The sequence below is a fragment of the Sceloporus occidentalis genome, unplaced genomic scaffold, assembly GCF_023333645.1.
Source record: "Sceloporus occidentalis isolate IW3139 unplaced genomic scaffold, rSceOcc1.0.p SCAF_97, whole genome shotgun sequence".
Taxonomy (NCBI): Eukaryota; Metazoa; Chordata; class Lepidosauria; order Squamata; family Phrynosomatidae; genus Sceloporus; species Sceloporus occidentalis.
Window position 1 is genome coordinate 486,478 of NW_028317077.1, and position 12,334 is coordinate 498,811.

Genomic DNA, 12,334 nt, shown 5'->3' on the forward strand with positions numbered 1-12,334 from the left:
CTGGTTTCAATGGGGACTCTTTCCTGCCACCGACTGGATGAACAGGTCTTCTATCCCGACCCTGTCTAGGGGAGATGCAGTCAAGCATTGAAGGGCACAGCCTCGCCCCATCCATCTCCGGAGTTTCCTCAAGCAAGCCTGACCCCTTTTTAGAGTTGATAGTACATGTGAGGGTGGGGAGATGGGGCATTTAAAGGGCCGCGAACCCTGTGATGTTACGCCGCTGCCCATACGACCAGGAATCATGGTGGGGATGTTCCGTGATGATCGCTAGGAGGCCACAGAGAACGTGGACTGTAGAGTCTGAAGCCTACTGGAGATAGACTAGAAGGTCCTTGAACATGTGCAGAGCGGCACCGAATCTTAAAGGGGTCAACGGGAAGCAAATTATGAGCAGTGGGAAGAAACAGAAAAGATTCTGTAGAAGAAAAGAAAAGCGGGATAATTATTAGCCTTTACCGTTAAAATATTCACCAGGTCTCAATCTTGGTGGCCCAGAGAAGTCGAATGTCTAACAGCGGCCACCAAAGCGCGTCAAAAAGATAGAAGACGACGCTTACGCAGCCTGATTTGGATAAAATGAGAGACAAGAGCTGAATGTCTCTGTGTGAGAGATTCTAGAACGAGTCTATGGCAATGGGCTGGCGGAGATGGCCGAAGGGTAGAGAAGCACGGAGGGCTCTTGGGAACAGGTTGAGTCCTGGTAAATATGAAATGACAGCCGGTGACTTTTAAATTAGGAGATGAAACATTAATCTGTTCGCCGCCAGGACCGGGGAGATGCCCAAGTCCACAGATTAATGAATGGAAAACCAGCAGGAGAGCGCAGGATTTCAGGACGATTTCCAGAAAATTCAATAAAAAAACTAAACCAAAACGCATCAGGTTTCTGCTGATTCGGAGCTCCTGTCCAGCTGCACCGTACGCCACGGTCTAGTTCTAAGATCTTGTAAATGTTCAATTTGCCCTTTTAGGTAGACCCATTATTTTTAACCCTTGTATTGCTTACTGACGAATTAGAGCCCATTAGACAGGAAAGTCTCATAGGGGGAAAAAATTCCTCCTTGAGCATAAAACTCACTGCTGGTTTTATGTCCTTTTGCCCCAATAAACTCCTTTATCGGCAGACATTGTTGTCGGTCATGTGATATTTACTGCTTAAACACCACACTGAGCTGATGCTTTATGGCAATGCTAATGAAGTCCGTTCCTCCATATACTTTCATTAGTATATCAGTATGATAAGGAGTCGGGGGGTTTAGTAGATCGAGGTTCAGATAACAAAGCGATAATCATACAAATGGCTGATATGCAGCTGCCTGAAAACATTATATTATGGGGCAAAAACTACAACTGTTTTTAAAAAGAAAACGGCAAAATATTTTTGTAGACTTTTTTTTTTTTTATCAGATAATGAAGTAATAAAGAGCTCCCCTTTAAGCATGGGTTCTTACCCTAGGCCTTATACGCGTATATATACACCACTGGCCCCTGGGTACTAACCCCCCCCCCCCCTTGCCGGCCATCCCCTGCACATAACCTGTATGCGCTGCAATATGTACTTATTTGACTGGTTTAGACTTTACAGGTCCTGAGCCACACAAACCCAAAATATACTAGATTTCAGTTTTCCATGAAAATTATTTTTTTGGTTGGCTTTGATTACCCGTTCTGTGCCGTGAAGACCACCGTGCAAAGCGTTGTCATCGACGGAATAGAATACAGTGGCAGATATTTGCAAATATTGCATGTTTCTTCTTTAATAACACATACAGAGAATAAAAAAAAAAATGTTTCTCACCCCCAAAACAAGCGTTTTATTGAGAACTGCTGCCACTTTAGGGTTTAACCTATGAGATGCCAAAACAGTCCTGGGAGCCTTCTAAGAGTCAGACGGGGTAAAAATGCTATATTGGAGTTATAAATTTGTCGGGAAATTTCAGGGTTAAAGGGAAATTAAAAATGAATTGGGCACGCGAAAGGTTAATTTGTTAGCCAATCTTTTGGGCTGGAAATGCGGGTCTTTCTCAGGGGGTGAATATGTTCCTGACTGACGTAGGGACGGGAAAGGATGTCGCGCAGTTTCTGCTGGTAGGCGATTTCGGCCTGCTGCCCATCCTCGTATTCCCGCAGTTCCTCTTCTTTCTGTGCGTCCCGCTGCTGCTGCAGGAAAGCCACCTGGCCAAGAAGCTGCTGCTTATACTGCGCCGCTTGCTTCAGTTTCCTACAGAGGAAAAACACATGACGTTGTGACATCACCGTACATACCTCCCATGTGTCCCTGTTTCAGAGGGACAGTCACTCTCTGGGACCAAACCCCTTTATCCTTTCCCCACTGATGCCCCTCTTTTCCAGGGGCCCAGAATGTTTTGCTGGGTATGAGGGTATCCCAGGGTTCTACAGCCCTAAAAGCCCCGATAATGCGTATATCATTTTTTTTTATGAAACTGTGTAAATAAAACACATTATTCATCTTCTAAATACTGAACTCATAAAGGTAACAGTGAATTTGTGAAGCTGTGGGTACAATGTTCAGCATGATTTGTCCTTCATGGCTATAGCAGAGCCCTGCTTCATGTCTCATGGCCACGTGCCCAGGGCCACCATCAGGCATTAGAACCAGTATCCTTGTAAGGGGCCTGGGCAAGCACGAGGGCCATTTCTCCCTGATCTGTCACAGGCCCCACTGTCCCCTTTCCAGGGACTGCGTCGTGGTGGCCCTTTCTTGGGACTAGGTCCTGGTGGCACCTTTCCGGACACTTTTGGCCTGTGGTGGGCCAATGCGAGACCATAAGGTAGGATAGGGCCAAGGAGCCCTGACCACAGGTTTGTAGCGAGCACCAAGACGGCTCGGCATTTGGTGATGTCCACCGTAACGCTGTCATAATCAGCTTCATACAAACCAGTTCCTGAACACTGCTTTAGAAAAATAATTACCTTGCGTTTCTTTCCACTTCCAGCTGTTTGTGCTCTTCAATGGCCTTTTCCAGGAGCTCTTTGTCATGCGCAAGCTCTTCCTGTTCTATAGCATTTCTTTCCACTACCGAAAGAGAACAAAAATAAAAATTACACAAATTCATCAACCACCTTCACAAAACCTGTCCTGTGATCATAAGCAGAATGACCCAATCGTCACCCAAAAACTAGACGAACAAAAGGAGATGGATGAGACGTCCATTAAGCAAAGCCCAACAGACACCTGGATGTTTCATTGTTTTACCCAGTTTAGAAGGTGCTAGATAAGTGAATCAGCCTCCCAACAGAAGTGGTAGAGGTTAGCATAGTAAGGGAAGTTAAACATGCATGGAGTAGACATATGGCTCTCCTGAATCAAAGACAAGCCAAAGGGCTGGATACAGAGAGATCACATAATATATCCTTTTAAATACATGGATTTTGTATCCGCTTAGAGATATTTTTGTTATATCTGCTACCCATTTTTGAGACGGACCCTCGGAGGGACAGACAATCCCCGCTCTGTATTTTTCCATGAGTTTTATGCCCGGCGCATATGAGTTATGAGTGGCGGCGGGGGGGGGGGTTGGGACCAAAGTGGGAGACTGTAAGCTATGATGGTGAAATAAACATGTAGCATTTTAAAACGCCGGCAAAAGTTTTCTTACGCTTCTCTTTAATCTGAAGTCTGCGCGTGTCCATGACATCCTTCATCAGGCGGCCCCTGGCCTCCTTCTCCAGCCTCAGCTGCGTGGCCCGCTTAGACCAGGACTTCTCCAGCTCCACCTCAATCAGCTTGTCCAGGTCCTTCTCCTGACGCCTCTCTTCTTCCAGCTGCTGGGCCAGGTACTCCCGGTACGTTTGCTGCTCTTTCCGCAGCTCAAGCTAGAAAGCAAACCAGGCTCCATGTTAATAAGAAGCTAATAACGGGGAATAATGAAAGAATCTATCATTTAAATAACATTATGGAGAAGGGCGTGAGGGTAGAGAGCATATTCCTTGGTGAATTAAGGCCTGATGCGTTATAGAGAATTCATTCTGAGTTAAACAACTTAAAATCAAGTGGAAATATAGTGATCGCTCATTGAGATCTCTCTTTTGCGATGTAAGAAGCTCCCCGGTGGTGAAAGAAGACCTTGTGTGAGCTGTAGTTTCATTTAACACTATATTTCGGTGAAATAAAACGGTTTAACAAATAGGCGCAAATCTGTTAGAAGCAGGGTGACATTTTGACTCATTGAAAAAACTGTGATGTCATCAAAAAGTGCGGTCGCAGACAGGTTCTACGGCGCTGCCACCTAAAAAACTGCCCTGATTTAAATCAATTAAATGAAAACGAAGCCAATAAAGAACATTTAAGGTAATTTACAATATATAACATTTTTTACTTTTTTTTATATTTTTTGTGTAAAAAAATGTAAAAACTGAACTGTAAGTATCTGTCTATTTCATTAAAATCTTCTTTACAGCAGGGGGTTAATACAATGGCACGTGCATAAGGCTACCCTGAATAAATGAGTTTAAGGGCCAAGTAAGGTTTAAAGTCTTACAGCAGCTAGAACAATGGATCATACAGAGGGACCGAATGGCTGTTAGCCACCAAAATGTCTCACTTGTCTTTGAAGTTTATCCTTTGAGTCGTCATGTGTGTCCTTCATTATCTGCTCCATGATCTTCATGTCAAGGGCCAGTTCCTCCTGTTGTTCCCGAGCCAGGCGCTTCATCTTTAGACGAATGGATTTGTCCAACATGTTCCGGACTTCTGACTGCTTCTGGTGTTTGTCCATCACAGCTCGTTCATCCTCCATCTTCATTAGTTGTCGCTGCTCTTCCTGCACCAAAAACATTATATCTACCATGACAAGTGGATTCGGAAGAGACAACCAGGCAGACTTTATTGTCTCAGAAAGCCATTAGGAATTAACATTAACAGCTGCCGAAGTAAGGTTCTAGGTATTGCTATACAGAATGACGTATTGGCTGATCATTTGTGTTCTAGAACATACAAAATGACTGTTCAGTTAATTTACATAAACCTATTTGATGAAAAAAAGAAATAATTTTAGTTTGCATGCAAACACAGCCAGGTATGAGTAGATGAGCACTGCTTGTCCCTTGTAAGTACGATCTAACCCAGAGCTCGCCACGTGAGGCCACCAGCCAGGTCACCAGTGAGTCCACATGTCTCTCTCCAGAAGGTTTACGCAGTAATTCAGTAATTACCCTAAATATTTTATGGCTATATCATGGATTATACCTACTGTTTAACCGTTTCTTTGTGAAAGTATACCAATACAAGGATGGCCAAAAACACTAACAACCTATCCAGCTAGAATGGTGGAGAACGTTACCAGTAAACGGGCTTCTTCTTCTTTTAGCCGCTTCCCCTCCATTTTCTGGGCTTTTGCTGCGGCTCTCTGGGCTTGAAGAACATCTAACATTTCCCGGTTGAGTTCTTTTTGTCGTTGGGTGTCTTTCTCTTCACGTTCCACTTTGGCCATCCGGTCCTTTTCCCACAGCTGGGCAAAGAGGTTGTCTTCTTCTTTGCGCTGCCTATTCAGCTCCTCTTTAAGTACGAGCTGTGCTTTCCTCTCTGTGCACACCTCGTTCTGGTGAATTTGAGACCTCAGGGAACGCAGATCTTCACATTGTTCCCTGAAAAGGTATTGGAGAACTTACAGTATTCCAAGAGAGGTCTACACATAGAAAGGGCAACCACCACGGCAACCAATGGAAGGTTCCAGCAGACCATTGTTAACCAGAACTTGCTACTCTACTAAGGAAATTGTCCTCATGTCTCCTCCAGGGTCTGCAAACACAACTCACCATATTTAATGTTTAATCCCAGAAACACCATTACAATACAGTAGGTTTACTTCATACACTTAGCGTTTTTTGGGGGTTTTTTTTTGGAGAGTTCAGCTTTAGAAGGCATCTCGCAATGGATTTCTGGCCAAGGAACGCCAAAGAAATCAGCAGAAGAAGTCGAAACCAAGTCAACTTTGGTGATGTGTCAACAAAGAATTAAATTGGCATATCTTGCATGTGCTTGGGATAGCTATTTGTATTTAATGAATATAAATAACGCATGAAGAACATGCCGAGAATAAAAAGTTGGGTGGCATCTCACAAACATTAAAACGTAACATGTACCTGAACTGTTGCTCACGCTTCTCAGCGACTATGGCCAACCTTTCCTGCTCTCTCCTCTCTCTCAGGCTCTTGGCGCGTTCTCTCATTTTCGCCTGTCTCTCCAGGGTGGTTTCCTCCATGGACTCCATTTCCCGGATGTGCTCCATCTCCTCGGCCTCCAGTAAGGCCTTAAGTCTTGAGTCCAGAAACAGAAATCAGTAAAAGGCATCCTAGTTCTCTTTGTAGAACATGTAACAATTTAGGGCATGTACCAAGTAAATATGTATTTGTTACCTAACTCAAAAACACGTGGTGGTTACTGGTGGATGGAAGAGAATTACGTTTAAGACTATGGGGTTTATTCAAGAGTGGGATTAAAAAAGTTGGGTTGCTGTTTCAGCCTCTTCTTATCTTTGGATCTTGAGCCCGGTGGAATTCTCCTGGGTCATTACCAGGAGGAAAGTAAGTCGGAAGTCAAGCTGCCAAAAAGTTCCTCCTTGCAGAAGGATGCTTACAAGGACCCTGTTATCTGGAAGGCGATTCATTGACCTGGGCAGAGGACCGACTCAGTTCCTCAAAACCTTACTGGTCCTTCGTGATCCTTTTCATGGAATGAGCTTAAGGTGAGGAAAAGCATTTTCACGGTATGGGCGCTGCTTTCTATAATGGTAACTCTGACTTTCAAACCAACTTCTCCCTCCCTCCCCAAAAAATTACATTTCCAAGAGTAAATGATGCACAGCAAGTGGAAGAACATCTAAAACACTCATATTGCAGATTCTAGAATATGTTTAATAAATCATATTCCAGCCGACACGGCTGTGAGAGGGACAGGAGAAGGAATGAGAAGGAAAGTAAAACATCAAAAACTAGCATTTGAAACAATTCATATAAATGAAGGAAACTCTATATTTAAAGCAGCCGGTTAAGATCAGCACCATAGAGCTATACATTTAGTTGCAGAAGATTTCAAGACCCCTGAGGACCCCTCTTTAGACGGAACCTGAAGAAGGAAGCTTGTTTAAAGGTTGTACAAACATATGAGACTCTGCGGCTAAGTCTCAAACTTTCGTGGACAAAAAATCTTCGGGAAATAAATGATAAAAACAAGGTTTTGCGATAACCTACGGGAGGTTCTACTAGAACAGGTTCCGGACTCAAGGACACACAATCCATGATGGATCGGGATGTTGGGCTTTCCCGATTGCTTGCTGTATCCATGAATCTAGACCAGTGATAAGACACGTGGCAATTTACAGAACTGTGGTTAAGACACAAAAACCCCAGTTGCTCACCTCTCTCTCCTCTCCTCCACGTGCATCCTATAGTCCTCCATTGTCGCGTAGACCTTTCTCTGCACTGTGTTGTGGATGATTTTGTAGTCGGTGAGCCTCTCCCATTTGCTCTTCATGAATCCCAATCGTTCATCTTTGGTGAAGGCCAACAGTTTGTCCCGAGCCTCTTCCTGGCGTCTTGATTCAATAATCAAGAAATCGACCGGCCGTCGCGAGGGAAACTTGGCTTTCTATAGAAAACGGGGGGCAAATAATGCAGAAATTTAGGAAAACCTCCTACTGGCATTCCTTTCCCTGTCTATCAATTATTACTGTTAACATCTGTTTATTTAATCAATTAAGTAAGTCTCTCTACTTTACACGAGGGACGTTAACTGGCCACATGCGTACCAGGGAAGTTTCTAAACGAGCTGGCCCTATTAACCCTTTAATGGCCCATTGTGAAGATCCTATGTAGCGACTCTTCAAATCAGTTACCCAAATGGCTCTAATACCGGTCATCAAGGAAACCTTGACTTGTCCTTATTTAAAGATACACTTAATTGAGTCACCTGCATTCAAGCAGGGATATCAACCACAAACTACTGGCAGCAAAATCAGCAATCGGGAGTCTTATATACAGGAGGCAGGCAGGCAGGCAGACAGGAGGCAGGTAGTAGAAGTTTAAAAGATCCTACAAATAAAGCGAATGCTATTTTTGACATGTTTTTGGAACAAGTGGTGGAATAAACGCAGCAGAAAAATGTACGGCCGTCAAAAGGCTGAGGCGTTTTTCGAGTGCGAGCCTTTCTTATTATATTTCCTATTTGTGTTTTACTTATAACTATATTTACAAATGCAGCTGCAAAATACGCAATGAAAGGCCAAGCAATGAGACGGCCATTGGCCCCCTGGACCTGTCTTTGCCCACAATCTGCCCTCGTCCTATACAGGTATTTTCCTGCTCACTTCTATATTCTATCCAACAAGTTCTGTACATAACTCTCAGGGTTTGACCCCGAGACTCATGGTAAAGGTGGCAGATTCTCAGGGTCACATGATCTGAATCTGACTCTTTCCTATTATACACTGATGATGTCGTATCTAAGACTCTCGATTGGTGCTTTTGCTACCAGTATGTTATTATTATTATTATTTTTTTATTTATAAAGCGCCGACAGATTCCGCAGCGCTGTACTTACATCTACAATGTTATGGTTGATACCCCTGCTTGAATGCAGGTGACATAATTACGTGTCGAGGTTTCCTAAAGGACCGTTATTAGAGCCATTTGGGTAACAGATTTGGTGAGTCACTACCATGGGCTATGAAAGGGTTACTGTTTTAAGAGTCTCAGTTCCTTTAGAACGTTCCCAGGTATGGTTATGTATTGTATGTAATTTTTATAGTACAAGAAAGGAAATGCTGCCCAACTGTCCTGCTTTGCGTGGGACAGTCATGATTTTGCCACTCTATCCCGTGGTCCACAGACCTTTTGATTGGGGGTACAATTAGGTATGCAGAGATTACAGTTCAAGTCTAAGTCATATCTTCTGCCGGGGCAAAGGAACTACTAGATATCATTAAGTGTCCTATCACGCAGGGAGTATCACAGAGCAAGCCTCCCAACTGTCCCACTATGTGAGGAACAGTCCCGCTTCTACCACTCTATGCTGCTGAGCTGTACGTCTGTCCCAGATCGTACCCCAGGAGGTGGCTACCGCAGGACACCTAACTAAGGTGGGGTTCAGATTAATACAAAATCCACTCAAAAACATCTTTTTCTTCTTTTCCAGAAATGGCAAGAAGCAGGACTCCTAAATCTCACAAACAGAGAAGAGGCGAGAAAATACATTTTCCTGGCGACTTACCACGGCCACATTGTGTGGGGCTGGTCCGGTGACCTCCCTGCAGCGGGGTCGGCTCCTCTGACCCACCAGCATGGTTTATTTCTGTGCCGTGAAGACAATACGATCCTGAAAGGAAGATTTTTGGGGTCATAAATAAATATTATACATATATTGGACCTTACAGATCTACACATCAGAGCCTGTCCTTTCCAGCAATCAAACCTGATACACATGGGTGTACTTTATCAAACACTTCACGGGGGCCCCCTAAGACCCTATTAAGCCTATCATATTTTATTAGACAAAGTTTGTGTGTTCATTTTCTAAAGATTAATTTAAAGTTTCTATTTTTTTATGATTTGGATAAGCATAGTACTGCTTACTACACACATTGTGCAGCGCTGTGGTACAGGATGGTGCCATATAAATAAAAAAATCAATAAATGTACAGTGTATAAACATAATAAAAAAGTACAGAGAATATGTGTATGTGGGTATATATATATATATATATATATATATATATATATAATGCTATATACCGTATAATGCTAATATATTGGATTTGAAACTGCTGGGTATATGTTAGTGAATTTAATAGAATAATATCATTTATATACAGTACGGAACAGGATGTGTGCAAATAAAATGGGAGATTACGTGGTGTGTGAGGTATGATAGCATATTGTAAGTGTGTGTATATATATATATAGATAGATAGATAGATAGATAGATATATACGGGTATATATATATTGATGTAACAGGGCTGGCATTTCGGCTCATGCACTAAGCAGCACATGCTGGCCTCTCATTACCTTCACCATTTAGGGCCCCCGGCTCTCCTGGCTCTCAGATCCCCGGGCCCAGCTTTCCACTTACTGAACCAGCATGTTTAGCGTCCAGTTGCCGGAGTAACGGTGTCTACGGATGTGACGACACTGGTATCCCAGCAACAGGAGGACACGCGTTTCCGTGAGCCGCCAGGTGGTGGCGCCCGAGTCCCTCAAATGATTAGAACAGGATGGATAGAATAAAAATACAGAATTAATGTGCAGATACAGAGCATTATATATATATATATATACATATACGTATTATACTGAGAAATATTCAATTATTATTAAGTGGTAATAAAATAAGCAAAATTTGGTAAAAGATGAGAACTTTATTGGATAACTGAACTGCATCAGATTCCAGGCCTTCTGGGCTGTATACTATACTATACTATATATAATAATAACTTTAGGTATCATCTTTACCAAATGTGATAATTTTCTTTCCGCGTTAATTCATTTATTAGTTGAGCTTACGTTATTAACCCCTTAAGGACAATGGGTGGTCCTTAAACCCATTAATGAGAATGCATTGTGTGCACCTAGTTGCCACTGAGCTGCCTCTAGGATTTGTGGGACCGGTAATTTGTTTTACTTACAGGACAACATGTGTGAAAATGCGTACATTCTATATAAATAAATACACACGAGAGTATGTGCCCCCTACCTGTCCCACACCTACCACTACAAACCAACCACATTACCCCACATGGCCGACGTAGCCACCCTAGCCGGTAGGACAGGTCCAACGCACCGCTAACACCTGCCCAGGAGAGGGCTGGCAAGGGGTAATAAATTGCACTCCCATTGATTTCAATGAGAGTTCTTTTTGCCACTGATTGGCTATTTCCATTGGCCAATCAGTGGAGACAATTGTCAGGCCATAGAGGAGGAGGGGACCTGCAGTTTCTTTTTTTATTATTTTTAAATATAAATATATTAAAGCACTCATATGTAATAATTTGTTGGTGAGTCTGACATTATACTGTCCCTTTAAATGTAACAGATCACAAATTAAACACGATTTAATTGTTTATTTATTGAATGTGTTTTTTTGTTTTTAGTTCTGTACCCTTTAATAATCGTCCCTTTTTTTATACTTTTTATATTTACGATCATTATTCCCACTTCGAACTGGCGAAGAACGTTAAGATGCGGACTTTGAACCGGCGTATCAATATACGTATCAGTATGACATAATAATCTTTCATGTGACAATAGTGCAAGGGTCACACATCACATGCCTGAGGTGTCATCCAGATCTGATATAGGAAACCATTCCTCAGAAGCAGGCATGACACCGTGCTTTTCAGGAAGTTCCCTCTGCCGCAAAACCGGGGTCAAACCGCACTTTTAAGCGGCCAAAGGTCCCCGGTTCTCCCCCCTGGCCAGAAATATATGATCACTGTCTCCCCAATAAGCACTAGCTTGAATAGGGATGTCATGGACGCTAAACTGTCCCTTTAACTTGCTTGAAAGCCCAGTTATTGTTTCTTTAAGTGGAACAGCACCTTAAATTTCTACATAGAATGAGACCAACACGCTGTGGACAACAACCTTACTCACCAATTTAGCTACAAACTGGGGTTATTGGTAGAGGCTGGCTAACAATAATAGGAGTTATATCCTGCAGTAGCTAGAAATCCAACAGCGACTTATATCATTTAATAGATTGTAAGCTCTTTCAGCACAGTGCTCCTCACCTTCTGTTCCTGTAACTCCAAATAGTTATGGTATGTACTACCTGGTTAGCCATTGTACGCCGCTATAAATAAATCAATTAATAATAATACTCTAGATTGTAAGCTCGTTTGAGCCGGGCCCTCCTCACCTGTTGTTTCTGTAAGTCAATTTGTTATGTTATATACTACGTGTTATGTCTGTTTGCCTATTGTACAGCGCTACGGAATATGATGGCGCTAGCAGGGCTCTCTCCACCTAATGTATCGGTTTGTCTTAGTCTGTCAATTCTTGTCTTGTCAGACCCCTTGAATATATGTATTGTATTAAGCGCTGCGTAAACTGTTGGCGCTATATAAATAAAAGATAATAATAATAATAATTATAATATAAAAAAATAATTAATAATGTTATAAACACACGAGCGCTGTGCCCCCTAGTGGCCATGAATGTGCGTCCACCCAGAGGAAATGAATCGGTAGAAAGCATGTGACTATCCAGGGAGGCTGTGATCACGCGTGAAAGCTTAGTCTGTGTACAGACACAGTCACACATCACAAGCTCCCACCCAAGTGACGCTAGAAACCCACGGCAGGAACAAAGACGCC

General features: G+C 42.8%; 1 protein-coding gene across 1 annotated transcript; it reads right to left on the bottom strand.

Annotated features, from left to right (window-relative positions):
- Window positions 1-1,983: 1,983 nt before the first annotated feature.
- On the bottom strand, window positions 1,984-9,304 carry LOC149284204 (cilia- and flagella-associated protein 53-like). The gene is made up of 8 exons (XM_089496995.1): window positions 9,229-9,304; window positions 7,383-7,608; window positions 6,109-6,282; window positions 5,307-5,610; window positions 4,569-4,787; window positions 3,624-3,840; window positions 2,938-3,040; window positions 1,984-2,224 (listed from the first exon to the last, which is right to left on the bottom strand). Exons 1-8 carry the CDS (start codon window positions 9,302-9,304, stop codon window positions 1,984-1,986), a joined length of 1,560 nt encoding a protein of 519 aa, XP_089353121.1.
- Between the last annotated feature and the right edge of the window lie 3,030 nt (window positions 9,305-12,334).